Source organism: Tenebrio molitor, chromosome 3 (genome assembly GCF_963966145.1).
Source record: "Tenebrio molitor chromosome 3, icTenMoli1.1, whole genome shotgun sequence".
In the NCBI taxonomy this organism is placed as follows: Eukaryota; Metazoa; Arthropoda; class Insecta; order Coleoptera; family Tenebrionidae; genus Tenebrio; species Tenebrio molitor.
The window spans coordinates 3,962,649-3,980,317 of NC_091048.1; the positions used below are offsets into that span (position 1 = coordinate 3,962,649).

Below are 17,669 nucleotides of genomic sequence, written 5' to 3' on the forward strand. Positions count from 1 at the left end.
GATAGCCGTTGGGTAGGTGGAACCCTACTGTAATAGTATATTTCAAACCAAGGTAAGAAAGTGGTTTCTTGCAGACCGCAGGCAAAGATTATAAACCGAGTCGTAGACGAGGTTTGTAAGTGCCTAAGGTCCGCAAGGACACTTTCTTAACAAGGTTTGAATACAATTTTTTTCCCTACCGGCACAACTTTGTTGAAAAAAGTAAAAAAAGATGGTTATATTCGTGATTAAAACGAAAATTTTGAGAATTGAATAGTAGGCTGTGTTATTTGTTTAATTAACTTGTCATCGCATTTGAAGATTTGAGGTTTGTTCGAAAATTTGATATAAACAGGGTAAAGTAATCTACCTACCTAGCTTATCTGTTTATTTTCCAGATTATATGATTGACCTACCAACTTACTTCATTGAATTGGCTTTCATTTATCAATAACTTATTTCACTTTTGCCACTTTTGACATTTGTATTTTGGTACAGTTTTACCATAAACATTTCATGATTAACTTTCTTACCTTAGCGAGAATGTTGAATTTTCTCACCTCAAATGAGGTATCCACAGCCTACATTTCTAACCGGTAGGGAGAAAAATAATAAACAACTAGGTACCTGATAATGTATTAGGTTAGAGAAATACGATAGACGTTGAAGAAATTTAGAATATTACAATAATTATAAATACAAATAATAAGAATAGACATTCATATTAAGCATAACAGACCAGACATTATAATTTTAAATAAACAACAAAAGCAAGCATATCTTTTAGATATAGCTGTTCCAAATTCACATAATACATATAACACAAACATATAACACAAAAATTAATAAATATTTAGAGCTGTCCGTTGCTATGAGAAATCTTTGGTGTTTAGAAAAAATTTCGATTTTACCACTTGTAATTTCAGCAACGGGAATAGTACCGCAATCTCTTTTTAAAAATTTAAAAATTCTGGATTTAGATAACACATTGGTAGTTGAAATTCAAAAAGGTATATTATTATACTCATGTCACATCGTGAGGAAGTTCCTTAACATTGACACAGAACATAATACACAACAAAGTCAAAATGCGGAGGCAAGACGCCGGTAATTATATTGATAAGCACTGCACTATTACTTGATAGTAATATCCGTAATAGTGTATGTACTCCTGCAAAATTGCCGTGCCGCCGGGTGGAGGTGGGATAGTAGAATAATAGTATCAATCACAATTTATATTTATATAATTATATAATCAATTACAAATTATATTTTGATGGAACAGTTTTAACTGGCATTCATAACAGACCAGACATTATTATTTTAAATAAACAACAAAAGCAAGGATATCTTTTAGATATTATAACTGTTCCAAATTCACATAATATAACACAGACATATAACACAAAAATTAATAAATATTTAGAGCTCTCCGTTGCTATAAGAAATCTTTGGTGTTTAGAAAAAAATTCGATTTTACTACTTATAATTTCAGCTACGGGAATAGTAGCGCAATCTCTTTTTAAAAATTTAAAAATTCTGGATTTAGGGAACACATTGGTAGTTGAAATTCAAAAAGGTATATTATTATACTCATGTCACATCGTAAGGAAGTTCCTTAACATTGACACAAAACATAATAAAACACAACAAAGTCAAAATGTGGAGTCGAGACGCCGGTAATTATGTTGATTAGCACTGCACTATTACTTGATAGTAATATCCGTAATAGTGTACCGGGTGGGGCATCGTATACGCGCACGCCAGAAATCGCGACTTCTAATTAAATAATAAAATTGGCGAAATTTTATATATATACCTGACTAATTATTGATACGGTATATTTGAGAATTGTTTAAATTTTTTTTGTTAATAAGGCCGTAACAGTTTTATTAGTTTTGTGAAATTAAATGTTAATTTACCTATAAAGTTTTTACACTAAATGAATCTGTATCTGCTAGCCCATCAAACCCTGGTGGCACAATTACAAATTTTGACTTGGTTAGCTAAATAATTCGCTTTTTTATTTAAACGTAAACCAGACGGGTGATTTACGGCACAATGGTATAATTTCCCAACAAAGGTATAGCCGACCGTTTTAAACCTTTTTGCCATAAAATTGACAGTTTCCATTGTCACCTAAATTTACGACAGCACAAGTAGCAGGTCATAAATAAAAATGATTTTGAAAGTTGAAATGTAAAACTGCGTTTAATTCAAAATCTAATACTAATTGGTATTTTTTTCCGTAGATTTCGTAAATCATTACAGGAAGTGAATCTGGGTAGGTTAGTATAAAAATCAGAATTTGACTTTTTGATGGAATTTACATTTTAATTTTTTTTGGCTTTGTTTGTAAGTGAAAAATTATCAAAAAATTATGAAATGTACCTTACCAATAGCCAGGTAAGTCTGAAAAATTTCGATAATTTTATTTAATTAGAAGTCGCGATTTCTCGCGTGCGCGTATACGATGCCCCACCCGGTATGTACTCCGGCATAATTTCTTAGAAAATGATTTGCACACTCTATTTTCTGTACCATAAAAGTACCGTAAGGTTTTGATTCTAGAATTTTTTTGTATACACTAGAATCACCATCACCTACAAGAAATGCATACTTTACTCCATGCATTTCCATACTAAGTTTATATCCTTCTAAAATAATGTCACTCTCCATGGCCGAACTTGATCCGTCCCAGTTTTTGAAACATAAATGGGATTTTTCTTGATTTTTACTGCACATAGCACAGTACTTATTACGTATTCCCAAGAAGAGAATTTTTCCTGTTTTTTCACCGACTATGCAAGCTGCTCCAGATTTTGTATTATAATTAGTTCGATAGGATCTTTTACACCATGCGCCATCCTCAATAACAGTGATAAGTGGTACATTATTTTCGTCTACATTGCCAGATTCTATTGCTATTTTCGCTTCTTCTCTACCAGCCTCTATCATTGACTGCCAACACTCTTCTTCAAAGATTTCATTCAGATTGTTCTTAATTTTCTGGTATAGATTATATGACATACCCGGCATATTCAGACAACCTGCTAATTCATTTAATTGAGAAAATCCACAACCAACATTTATAGTTCCCATGACTGCAGCACCATTAGCATTCAGTTTGCCGTCATTTTTTATCACTCTCCACCATATGTTCAACTTTACACACTGTACATTGGCAAAACAAATTTCGAAATGAAACCTTTTCTTACTTCTTTAACTAACTTTACATGTTTTGATGAACAAGAAAATAAGCCGCAGTGAGGAAAAGACATGCATTGTTCAAAAAAATGGGATACATTTATTAGGCGTCTACCTTCCACTTTTTCATTTTCTGTTCTGAAAATATAATAATGATCAAATTACAACTACGAGTATTAACGTTTAATTAAAATATATATGTAATACCTTATATAATTGTCATTTTTCTTTTCAAAATCATTACCAATTTCTTTTTCGTTTTCGTCGCTTTCAAAGCAATATTTTTTATCATAACATGATGTGGATTGTGCAGACATAGGTGCAGAAGTATCATCCGCTGTCCGAAAAGTGTCATATTGTCTTTGAGGAGAAATTAGAGATGTAGAAGTACTGGCGGTTAGACCTTTATTTTCTTCGAACACATTTTTTCTTTGCAAACAGTGGTTTCTATAATACATAATATGAAAAGCTTTTAATATTAGATTTTCGTTTTATTTGTGACACCTTATTACCTAAATAATTTGCCCATTTTTCGTCTACTTTTTCTTGGTTTGGAAAGTGGAATTTTAGATGTTTTACCCATCGCTAAGCGCACTTTTTTATAGTTTTATATATAACAACACAAACAAAAACAACACTACAAATCAACAAACTGAAAATTACAACATTCAATGAAAACGATTGAAGTTGAACTGGGCTTGAAGACGAAAATAAAAATATTAATATTCATGGTGGGTGGTGTCCGTTCTCGATCTGGTAAATTTCAAAGTAATCGTTTACACATGTCTGTCCATAAAGTGCGAAAGTGCCGCCAGTCCAAAGTCCAACACCCTGGCTCACTTCCGATCGCACCGAGAGGGATGAAGGAGAAAGTGAGAAAGAAAATGAAGGATGGTGAATCTCTTGTAACGAAATCTCCTCTTAAACTTGGTGATTTTTAACACAAAATTGTAAAGCCAATTAAAAATATATTTGATTTTTTATTTCAAGAAATGTTAGTAAAAAGTTACAAAATGTTCCCTAACTTGTTAAAATCACAAATACTTCAGTACTTCTGCATAAATTATGTAGTCAAAGTAATCGTTATTTTCACGTTTTTCAAATTTTTTTTTGCAGGAAAACAGACGCTTATTGCAGATATGAATAAGTTACGGAACATTATTATACGTTAAACTTTCACATAAAAAAAATTGAAATTCGTAGCTCAAACCGTACCGCCGTAATTTTGATTTGAAATACAGTAAAAACTAGGCAGAAACGGGTCGAGTGACATCGCCTTAAGGGATTATTAGACTTTTAGTCCTGTCCTGTCCTGTTGACGAAGAACCGAATGTTAGTTGCCGACGACTTGCATTACGAATTGTCGTTTCCAGTTTTACAATTTGGAGAACGCTGCACGAACAGGGATTACATCCGTTTCATCTTCAACGCGTCCAACACTTAAAATCAGAAGATCCACCACGTCGAATTGCATTTTGTCAATGGCTTCTGCTTCTGCAATAGGTCGTAATTGATCAATTTTATTGCCAGCTCGTTCACCGGACTTAAACCCTTATGGAGCCATTTAAAACAGATTGTGTATGAGACTCCAGTTGACACCGAGGCAATTCGATAAAATTTTGACATGTTGATGAGAACTCATGCTTCTGTGGCTCGAAGGTCACACAAGAGCGTGCATCGATTACGGAGGGCGTCATTTCGAACATTTAATTTAAAGGTTAGTACCCTTAATCAAGTGTGGTGCGTAACTTCAATGTCACTCACACTTACTACGAATCAAGAAATGTTTTTTGCTTGACTAGTTTTTATCTTCTTTCGCTTTTAATGTACTGTTACTTAAAAAAAAATGCAAGTTTTGTCAATGATTCGATCATCGTGCGCACGACGTTTTCCGCCAAAAATAATAATAACCCGAATAGAGAGGGGCGACGCGAAACTATAAAAGATAGGAGAGAATGCGGGGCGGGGCTTTTTGGTCTTTGGTCAGGGAGGTCAGATCGGTGTGGGACTGTGAAAGGGGCTGAAACGGCGAGTGGTTGAACGGCGAGAAAAGGGTGTGGAGACGTCGAGGGTCCGAAGAGGGTGAGGTTGGAAGAAGAGTCCAGGAAGTCCAAACCCAGACGCCGAGGAGCGGATTTACGGATCCCCGACGGAAGGTTCGTGAAGAACCAAAAGCCGGAGTGCGGAATCAAATTCCACGCCTGGATTTCGTCGTCCACCCGAGAGAGTCCCCGAGGAACGTCCAGGTCTCCAGAAACGTCGACCGCCCCGTGACGATCAAGGCCAGGGTGATAGAAAAAAAATTTAGTTTTCGCGAAGCCAGCGCGTCGTTTCAGGCAGAACGTTTTTTTTTTGTTCGGGTTGAGTTCTGCTGGTGACCTCGCCTGCAAACGGCCGGTCAGAGCGATAACAGTTTTTTTTTTGGTAAGAGCTCCTGTTTGTCTTATTTCTTTATCTTTGGTGTCCTCGTCCGGCGCGCCAATTCCTTTTCTATTTTGAATTTAGCTTTTTTGGGGAAACGAGGCGAGGCCCGAGGGAACGGTCCCGCCGATCGTGGGCGGCGTAGAAGAATAGCGTCGAGGACGATCTCGAGCTTCGTTTTCGGCTCTCTCCCTTTTTTTTTTAATTTAGTTTGTTTATCGCATTTCTCGACAAAATGGTGTCTAATAAAACACACACATGTAGAATTGCGGCCACGGAATTTCGTACATCAAATTACTGTCAAATCACAAAAAAAACGATGTATGTAGTTCATGCTTTACTGTCATTATGACTGATGTTTTGAATTAAATTTTGAAGCTTGTTTTTAATCTGTCAGAATTGTCAGAATGCCTCCAATTTTCCAACTTTAATAGAGTTAAAATAATAACTCTTTTCCAAAATGGTAACTTACGGGCGTATTTCGGAAATACTGAATGTTCCAGAGAGTATCTACTATTGGGAGCATGGAATTTCGGGCAGCAATTTATATGTCATTTTAAAAAACCCAATGTAGTCTTAGCTTTATTGTCACAGATGTCATAATAATTAATTCACATGTAGATAACGATTTTAAAAGAAAATTACTAGTAAGGCCGCTTCAGAACAATTTGGTTTTTTTTTAGGTTTTGACCTGTTTTTAAAGATATAGCAAAAAACATTTTAAAAATGTGAAAACTGCCGTTTTTATGGTAATCTGTTCAGGACACAACACATTTTATAATTCAACAGTCGTATAGGTAAAAAAGTAAATTAAATGGAAATAGAATTAACTAAAAATCAAGAAAAAATGACTATTGATTGACTCCTGGAAAAATAATAAGGGTATAACGTTGAAAATTTTTGAACATCATTACAATGATTATGCAGAAAATCACACACCTCGATTAAATAAAAAAAATGAAGCAAAAGCAAAAAGAGCTATAAAAAACAACAATATCGTCAATACAGCCATGTCAGATAAGACAGATTTTTCACAAATTCTACCTACTGCAATAACGGAAATTCGTAAATTACTATTGGAATTAATCATACAAAAACAAATCGACTGACAAAGTAAGAATTTTTGCTCTCCTTCTGGGGCCCACGGAAACTAATCACAACCACGCCGTGAATAAAACGGAAACTTAAAATAACATTTCGTTTTTATGAAAATTAATTTTGCAACTTCGGCCAAATGTCATTCGACTATTGCAACCTAAACTAAATGTGTATGACCACATGGAAAGTAAATAATAAGATATAAACAGAGCATATTTAGAACAAGGTTAAAGCAAATGTTACATTAATTATTATTTAGTCTTGATTTCTTTACCTATGTGTGAGGACATACCTAGTAATAAATACTAATTAAAGGACCCCAGCCTTTTATTTTAAAACCGCAATTACATTAAATGAGTAAAAAAAAGCAATTAAACATTAACATTAAAAACCTAATAATTACATTAAATTAGTAAGAGAATTGATCACTACAGGAAGCTCCCCTTCACGGGTATTGTGGTGTTTATGAAAATTTGGTGTGTGCCTACAGGCTAGATTTGACTAACCAAGCTTGTTCACTGCTCGCGGAATTGTGATAAAACTCGTAATCAACGATTTCAGCACCAACTGGTCTACGTTCATTCAATTGCACCCGTAATTGTCGAGCCTGGGTACCTCTTAAATAAGTACTGTAATCTTGGATCCACACTTTGGTATAAAACACACCATAAACAAGATGTTTTTTTTTTTGTTTCTCGACTACAAATCTTCGTCGGACGAAAGGGGCAGTCGGGCGGTGCACAGTGGGGCGAATAGCCTGTTTCGCTGGCCAAAACTCGAAAATTGAAGGTAGAAATTTCGAGATTTTTTGTCCACAGTCTTGTAGATGAGGCTTTGGTGCATCTAAATCCAAACATAAAATTCAAGTGATCATAGTGTAAAAACAACGTGGGGGATTTTGATTTTATAAAATGGAAATCGATCAGCAAAATATGTAGAATTATTGTATGTACTTTAATTGATAAAAAATGTTTTCTTTCTTTTGTAAAATCAACGCTAACTGTAGGACTGCAATGCACATTTATTTGTTTCATGCCGGGATACAAGTGGAGTATACTTTTTATATCCACGAGCAACCGCCGTGATTTTTACATGCACATGTTCATTAAAGTGTATATACTCGAAATGTTTTGGATATGGATTGTCAAACTCAAGGTCGCTTAAAACTTATGATTGAACTGTACATTACTGAGATCTGTCATGAATTCCAATAACCTTATTGGCGCGCCTAGTTACTTTTGCTGGTAGTGCCAACTTAACGACAAGTCCCCAATCCACATCCATAACGTTCCGACTGTATTTTTAACTTACCCGACCAAAGGTAGGTAAGTTATTGTGATCGGTCCAAAATTTCGAATTGCTAATTTCATCAGATCTTTACGTTTTGAGGTCCTCTGAACACGTTTATGAAGTTTTTAGAATGATGTCTGTCCGTGCGTCTGTCTGTGCGTCTGTCCGTGCGTCTGTCTGTGCGTCTGTCTGTCCCACTTTTCGTTCTCCCACGATTACTCAAAAACGCTTTGACCGATTGCTTTCAAATTTGACCAACACAAACTTACCCATGGTCTCTCGAGTTGAAAAGCTTTTGGTGTCAATCGGACCACGGGGGGTGGAAGAGGGTGGTGGTAGGTCGAAAAAATTATACGGAACATGGAAATTTGACTTTACCGTTTGAAAGGGCATGTATTTTTATGTCGGAAACGATGTTTACCATTTGCGGATTTTTCCAATATGGCGGACTTATGAAGTAATTTACGTCTTCATAGATCGACAGTGATAACTGCTGAAACTTTTAACAAAAAAATCTCGGATCTTGCCATTGGAAATAACTCTATAATAGTGACCACCGAATAGAGTTTGGTGTCAATCCGACTACGAGGGGTGGAAGAGGGTGGGGGTTGCTCGAAAAAATAATGAGGTGACATGGAAATTTGACATTACCAGTTGAAAGGGCGTGTGTTTTTATGTTGGAAATGATATTTACTATTTGCGAGAATTAGAAGACGACTTATGTGGGTTAACACGAACAAGGTAGGTAGGTATCTCGGGTCAATTCAGATTGGTTTAAATTGATGTCGGGTAAGTTACTAGGCCGGGTCTTCGACTCGGCTCCATCCCAATTTTTTAAATATTAAAGTGCGCACTGCATAAAGTTGCCTATTTAAAAGTTACAGCCGTTAACGTCTTGCGCGGCAAACGTTGGCGCGCTCCGTCAGCTCTATGATTCCCGCCATGGGTCTGGGTAAACCTTATGGTTGTAATCTCCTTACCTGATAAGTGGAGTTCTATATTAAAAAACAACTAGAAATTCTTAAAAACAAAAATTAAAAAAAAAGGTGGTCGTTTCTCGATTTCCCAAAATTAAAAGGACAAATTGTTGCACCCTCTTATATCGAAAATGAAAATGAGGTGGAATAATGCTCCTCGAACTCTGCATGTTTTTTACACAAAAAAAGAAAAATGACTTGACAAAACGTCACTATCGAAGTTAGTACATGTTTATTTCGCTTCTATTATTTTCGTTTTCATTTAAATTGTTCACTGCTTATTAATAAATACGATTCCATTTTGAATTTGATAAAACTGATCTCAAATTCGTAATCAGCGATCTCGAAAACCTTATAGTACCTACATACTTTCAGAGCTATAACTATTTTTTTTCAAAATACGTCCGCCATCTTGAATTTGTTAAATTTGATATCAGATTTGTAAGCAGCAACCCTGAAAAGCTTATAGTACATACTTTCAGGACAATAACTTATTTTTTTCACAATAAGTCCGCCATTTTGGGTCTGCTATTTTGAATTTGACAAATCTGATATCAAGTTCGTAATCAGCGACCCCGAACAGCTTATAGGGCATACTTTCAGGACAATAACTTAATTTTTTTTAAATATATCCGCCATTTTGGGTCCGCCATTTTGAATTTGGTAAATCTAATATTAAATTCGTAATCAGTGACCTCGAAAAGCTGACAGTATATACTTTCACGACAATAACTTAATTTTTTTCTGATATCAAGTTCGTAATCAGAAACCCTGAAAATATTACAGTACATATTTTCAGAGCGATACACTCACTTTTCGAGTTTTGTCCCGCGAAATAGGCCATTACGTTACGTTTTGGAAATGCATGAGAATAAAATTTCCGAATATTAATCAATGCACGAGGGCATATTCGGTAAGAAAATCGCAACGACACGGACATTATGCTTCTTAAATTATAAATTTCTGACAAAAAAAAATCAAGTTGTATAACGGAATTATCCTGGACAACGGAAAAAAAAATTGAGATTTTTAATAAATAAATCATTTTGATTGGCTGAAAAAATTTCCACTTATTAATTTCATGTTGGGTTAGCTAGGTGCAAAAAATTTCCAGGAAATCTCTATATTGTTATAGAAACGACACCGAATTCTGTTTTTCTAGTGGCTATTTTTAAGTGTCGTGCGATTTTCACTTATAATATCCCTAGTGCATTGATTATTTCCGGAAATTTTTTCGAATGCATTTCTAAAACGTACTAATTAGCCCGAGTGGAACACGAGGGCTAATTACGTTTTGGAAATGCATGAGAATAAAATTCCCGAATATTAATCAATGCGCGAGGGCATATTCGGTAAGAAAATCGCAACGACACGGACATTATGCTTCTTCAATTATAAATTTTTAAATCGTACGACACTCATTAAAGACCAATAGAAAAATTAGTTCACGAGCCATAACCAAGACAACAACAAAATAAATGATTTTGATTGGCTGAAAAAATTTCCACTTATTAATTTCATGTTGGGTTATGAACGATTAATCACTGTTGGGTGGTGATATTAGCCGTACAAATGATATGGTCGTCTTTGTATAAATACTTAAAACTTTATTGTATGACAAATGTTGATGTACAAGTGTTAAGTACCAAGGATAGTGGTAGACTCTGGTTTTTACCGCTATCTCCCGACTTAAATAAGGGTGGGTGATTTCACCCCTCTCACAAGAAAAAGTAGGCAGGACTACCTACTACAGTACCTGTTTCTAACAATAACGTTCAAAACTACATTATTTTGTACATATACCGCCCCCCTTGAAGGCACGGACTTCAAAAATTATTAACAAAGATCGAACATGGTTATTAGAAAAAGGATTGTTACATCATAAACATGACAAAAAAACATTAAAAAATACAAACATTGAAGACAATTGTAAAAAAAGGGTTAATAGGTACATAATTATAACAAATATTTACACGATACAAACATAGTCTATTCATTCGCTGGCAGAACGCACACTTTTCGCGTGGCTCTTTTGAAGATGCCATTGTCAGTCTTTACGGACACTACGCGCACAATACCGTCACTTCCGGGATGAAGTTCTACGATGCGTCCCAATTTCCATTGTAGTGGCGGCGTGTTGTCCTCAACTAGAATCACCATGGAACCAACTTCCAAGGCGGGGGTGGACGGTCTGGAACCGGAACTGCGGAGCTGCTTGGAACGATTGATGTTTTGAACAAGGTACTCCCTTTGCCAGCGGTGCCAAAAGTGCTGCCTCATCTGTTCCACTCTTTGCCATTGCGTCAATCGGTTGATCCTCGTCGTCGTAAGATCTCTTTCACTTATAGAAGTTAGTGGCTCTCCGATGAGGAAGTGACCAGGGGTTATGGGGTTAAGGTCATTAGGATCGTTACTCAAGGGACATAAAGAGTTTAGGACTGCTTCAATTCTTGTTAACAGGGTATACAATTCTTCGTAGGAAAGCACGACTTCTCCAATTGTTCTCTTTAAATGACCTTTAATGGATTTTACGTTTATTTCCCAAATACCGCCCATGTGCGGGGATCTGGGGGGAATAAAATGCCACGAGATACCCTGATTAGCCAGATTTTCTGTAATATGACTAAATGAAGCTGACTTTAGAAATGTTCTTAGTTCTAGTAATTCCTTATTGGCGCCAACGAAATTTGTAGCATTGTCCGAATAAAGATGGTACACATGACCACGTCTTGATATGAAGCGTTTTAGCGCATTCAAAAAGATTTGAGTCGTTAAGTCACCAACTAGTTCTAAATGAACGGCTTTAGTTGAAAAACAGACAAAGACGCAAATATATGCCTTCACAGTACGCTTACTGCGACCACCACATTCCTTGATGTAAATAGGCCCGGCATAATCTACGCCACTGATTGAAAATGGTCTGGTTGGTTCGACACGGGATTTGGGCAAGTTACCCATAATAGGATACATGACGCTTGGTTTGACTTTAAAACATTGCAAAAACTGGTGCAAAATTTTGCGTACCACACTGCGTGGAGAAATTATCCAAAAATTTTGACGCAACGCGGCTAAAGTTCCCTGAACACCAGCGTGCAGTTGCTCGATGTGCACGTGTTTGACTAACATCTTAATCAGATGGTGATCGTTTGGTAGCACGATGGGATGTTTGACATCGTAAGTTAAGGATGAGTTTTGCAACCTACCTCCCGCGCGAATTAAATTATCATTCTTGTCGAGAAAAATATTTAAGCACAGTAAACGTGATTTCTTGTTAATCGGTTTGTTTTGTTTAAGACAAGCTAATTCATCGTTGAATGCAATTTCTTGAATTCAACGTATAATGGCCTTCATGAAATCTTTTAATTCTTCACACGTTAAAGAACTAGAGATTTGCCTTCGGTTTGGCTTCCTACAATTGTTGATGAACCGCAATACCCATGACATTACGCGTTCAGTTTTTTTGTAATTTGAAAATTTTGTAAGAAGCGGTAGTTGTCTTTCGCGAGAATGAATAGTAGTCAGAGTGACAGTTCGCCGTTCTGGAATTTCAATATCCGAAAGGTTTATGTTAGATACGGGCCAAGTGTGGTTGTTTTCTGACAGCCAATCAGGACCGTTCCACCACAGTTTATTAGTTTTGAGTTGACCAGGTAAGGCACCTCGGCTTAATACATCCGCAGGGTTACTTTCGCTTTTGACATGATACCAATCTTTCGCATCCGTTAGCGTTTGAATTTCGGAAACTCGGTTTCCTACAAATGTTTGTAAGTTTGAAGATGTAGAGTTTATCCATGCCAGAACGAGTGTGGAATCTGTCCAGAGAAATTGCTGATCGATTTTAACATTTATCGTTCGTAAAACTGTATTAAATAATCGCGACAAAATTAGGGCGGCACACAACTCCAAGCGTGGTAACGTAACAGCTCGAAGAGGAGCCACACGAGATTTAGCGCAAATTAAATGAACTTGATGATTGCCACTATGATCGGTTGTTCTTAGATAGACAGCAGCGTTATATGCGATTTGTGATGCGTCACCAAAACCATGTAGCTGCGCCTGTACGGGGCTTGATTTTATTATGTTTCTGGGAATTTCGATTTCGTTTAAGTGAGCGAGTTCTTGCAAGATCCTAACCCATGCACAATAAATACTTTCAGGTAATAGATCGTCCCATCCAATTTTCAAACTCCAGCATTGTTGAAGGATTATTTTTGCTTTTACTACTACTGGCGCCACAAGACCCAATGGATCGAATACCTGGGCAGTTTTAGACAGGATTTCGCGTTTTGTTAGTCTTTTCGGAATGTCGCACTGTTTTACCTGATACCGTAACGAATCGTGATTAGGATTCCAAAAAAGCCCTAACGTTTTAGTGTAAGCATCCTTATCGAAACTGACGTTGAGATTAGGCTCGTGACTATCTGGAATTAATGCAGGATGATTGGCGGCCCATTTACGTAATAAGAAACCACCATGAGCTAAAATTTGAATTATTTGATCTCGTATTTGATTAGGTTTTCAAGTGAGTCTCCTCCCGTCAGAAGATCGTCTACGTAAAAATCCTGTTGAATTGCTTCAGCGGCTTCCGGGTACCGATTCACGTTTGTGAAGAGCTAGTTCTTTAAGACATCTTGTTGCTAGAAAACTGGCCGGTTTTGTACCGTAGAAAAAATTAAATTTTATAAAGAACAAAAACAAGTCAAAAAATCAAGTAGGTAAATCAAACAGTCAAATGTTACTGTCAATTTCATTCGTATGTGTTATTTGTTTTACAAAACGTTTTCGAAAATGACTCATTTATCAGAAACACAACGTATAGAAATTTCAATTTTGATTGGGTGTGTGGATAAAACTAGAGTAAATTAAACAGGGGGAATTTCTTCATAAACTTGCTTATTGTCAACAAGCTGGAGGATGGCAATTCGAACATTGAATTCCATAATTTTAAGTACTTACTAACACAGTTTTTGACTCGTTTTTGTTTGTCATAAAATTTATTTTTTCAACTTTATTTTTTTTTTCTCAAAAATTTCCTTATGTAAGATAACAAAATTTTTATACTGGCGTTTAGACAATTAAAAGGCCTATCAGAATCAAGAACAAAAATAGGGGGTTTCTATTTAAAAAAAACTATCGATGACGTCATAACTCGAAAACAAATGATTGCTTGGAATTTTATTTTGTATTAAAATATGTATTTTTATAAACTAAAATTGACCTGTCCAAAGATTTTTTTGAAAAAAAATTTGTTTAATTTCTGTATAATATTCACCAAATACAGGGAGCAGCATTGTGTAGTTCTGTAGTTGTATTTTCCCAAAGTATTACGATTAAATCTGCATTTACTCCCTGCAGATGAGGGAATGAATATTAGTTCGGAGTTTCTACCTGATTTGTCAAGAATTATGAATGAGACAAAAATGACCCTTATGGCAAAATATTTTTAAGGTGAAAATACAATGAAATGGTTGGTTTCATCTTGTGTCCCTTCGGTGAATAATTGAACATTATCGGTTTATTAGTCGGGCTTTTAGAGTCAGATAAATTTGCTATAGACAAAGTAGAGGATTATAGGATTTATAGGTACTGGCAAGTAACGATTTTTATTCTTTACTTATTCTGTACTTGCTCATGTAATATATGTACTATTATTTCATACTGGAAGTCTGTTCGGTATCATAATTTTATTTCAAAAATCACATTATTTTGTGAAAATTGCATCATCTTTTTTCCTGGGGCAACGGCCGTTACTACTGCTTTTACAATGATTATTTCATTCATCATCGTTTTCGACCAATCGTAAGGCTTTATTTTTTGGATTACAGCGATAATTTTTCGATAATTTTTTATTGTCCTTTTTCAAATGTTTTATTTTTTTATTTTTAAGACAACGGTGAATATATTGGAAATATGCAAACTCCAATCTAGTTATATGTTTAAAGTTGCCTTAGCAACTACAGTTTGTTATGACAAAAAGTTGTATTAATTACAAAAAGCTAGAAATAAAGACTCTACAGGTTATGGACCCACTGCGCTGAAAAATAAGAAATTGTACGAATTCCGCAACGAAAAAGTAACTTGAAGCTATTTGTGAGTACTACAAAAACGAAAAATGAGCTACACAAGCGTGAAAATCGAACCTCTTGGAAAAGAAAATTTCGATACTTGGAAAATTCAAATCGAAGCTTTGCTCATTAAGAATGATTCTTGGAAATACGTGAACGGAACAATTCCGAAACCAAAAGAACCACCAGAAGCCGTAACCACGTGGGAATCAAACGATGCGAAAGCCAGGTCAGATTTAATTTTAACAATCTGCCCATCAGAACTTAAACAGATCAAGAATTGTCCTACGTCAAAAGACATATGGAACAAATTACACAGCGTCTACCAGTCTCAGGGACCCGCTCGAAAAGCGATGCTCCTGAAAACATTAATTTTGCTGAAAATGAAAAACGGTGAGGATATGAGGGATCACATCCGGAACTTCTTCGACGTCGTGGACAAACTCGAAGAGATGGAACTTTGTATCATCAATGACCTTCTTGCCATCCTTCTGCTCTACAGCATTCCCGACGAGTACGAAAATTTTCGAATTGCTATTGAAACTCAAGAGAAATTACCACAATTAGAAGCACTGAAGATAAAACTCCTGGAAGAGTATGAAGCTAGAAAACGAAATTCGAAGGAAAACGTTTCAGATGCCATGTTCATTAGTAAAAATCCCGGTAGGTCAAGTCAACCCAAGAAATCTGAAGAATCTAAAACTGAACGTTTCAAATTCGCTTGTCACACATGTGGAAAAATTGGCCACATGGCCAAGGATTGCAGATCGAAACTCTTCAAACCAAAAAATCCAAAAACGAAACCCACAGAATCAACCCGAAAGGCAGAAGTCGTTATGAAACTTCACGTCGAACACGATAAACGATGGTGTTTAGACTCAGGTGCGTCTTCACATATGTGTTCTGAAAAGGCAAAATTCCAAGAAATGAAAACCCCGAAAGTGCAGACCCTGAATTTGGCCAACAGCTGCTCAACGAAAATTGTAGGAAGCGGTACTGTACAACTGAGTGTGGAAGAAAATCTCACTGTGAGACTAGACGAAACTCTGTACGTTCCTGACCTACGATCGAATCTCTTGTCAGTCGCGAAGATGACCGAACACGGTTTTGAAATTATCTTCAGAAAAAACGAAGCCATCGTAACGAATCCCGACACCGGAGAAAATCTAATAGTAGCACGTCGAGATAAAGATATGTACTACATCGACGAGTTGTTCGAAGAAAGCAGAGTGTCGCAGATATCTATGTCATTACAAGAATGGCATGAACGTTTTGGCCACCTCAACGAAAAGGATTTGAAGAACATTATACGCAAGCAGAAAGTTGATGGAATTGACATTAAGGCCGACGAAGCTTTACCCGTTTGTGAAACGTGTGTGAAGGGCAAGCAGACACGGAAGCCATTCACAAGGTCGGTATCTCAATCTACAGAACTTTTAGAACTCGTGCATACAGACGTTTGTGGACCCATGCGCGTGAACTCTCTCGCTGGTTCAAGATATTTCGTCACTTTCATAGATGACAAGTCAAGATGGTGCGAAGTATATTTCATGAAAAAGAAAAGTGAAGTTATCGAGAAGTTCAAGGAGTACAAATGTTTGGTTGAGAAGAAAACGGAACGAAAAATTAAAACAGTCCGATCTGACAACGGAACCGAGTACACAAGTCACTACTTGGAAGATTTCCTGAAACAAGAAGGCATCAGACACGAACTCACTGTAGAATACACGCCACAACAAAATGGAGTAGCCGAAAGGAAAAACAGAAGCTTGGTGGAGACGGCGAGGTGCCTGATGATCCAATCGGGGCTCTCCGCAAGTTTTTGGGCTGAAGCGATTTTAACAGCAAATCACATCAGGAACAGGTGTCCTTCTCGAAGCCTGGGAGGTGAAATTCCATTTAAAATGTGGACGAGAAGAACCCCAATTGTCAGCTATTTCCGAAAGTTTGGGACAACAGCCTTTGCACTTGATAAAACGCCTGGAAAGGGAAAATTTGATTCAAGATCGAAAAAATGCATTTTTATCGGATACTCGGTACAATCGAAGGCATATAGACTTTGGGATCCAGAAGCAAGAAAAGTTATTCGAAGCAGAGACGTTACGTTCACAGGACGTAATCAAGCAGAAAATGATTTCACTGATTTCATCGACGAAGAAATTTTCAAGAAAAACCCAGAAAACGTCATTGAATTCAACGTACCCGAAACACAAAAGGAAGATAAACAAACAGAAACCTGCGATCTAGAAGCAGATGGAGAAACTCTCGTAGAAGAAGAAAACGCAGAAGAAATTCCCGTGATAATGAAGAGAGGTCTAGGACGACCAAAGAAGGTTCTTACCGGCAAGCGGGGGAGACCGCGAAAACTGTTCAACATGGTAGAAGTCAACGAAGAGGAGGTAGAACCCGAAGAAGAAGAAAACCACGAGAATAAAAAAATAAAAAAAAAACACACATGTGAGGGACGCAAAATACCTTTTATTAAAATGCCTGTAATAACTTTGATGAAAAAGAAATTGAAACGAATACAAAGGACAGAAATTAAGTTTAACGAAGTACAAGAAATAAACTAGTTGAGTACATCACAAAGATTAACGACAAGATGAATGCAACAATATTTAAAATAACAGAA

General features: G+C 36.4%; 1 protein-coding gene across 1 annotated transcript; it reads right to left on the reverse strand.

Annotated features, from left to right (window-relative positions):
• Positions 1–10,961: 10,961 nt before the first annotated feature.
• Positions 10,962–12,098, reverse strand: LOC138125676 (uncharacterized). Its single transcript, XM_069041115.1, has one exon. It carries the CDS (start codon positions 12,096–12,098, stop codon positions 10,962–10,964), a length of 1,137 nt encoding a protein of 378 aa, XP_068897216.1.
• Between the last annotated feature and the right edge of the window lie 5,571 nt (positions 12,099–17,669).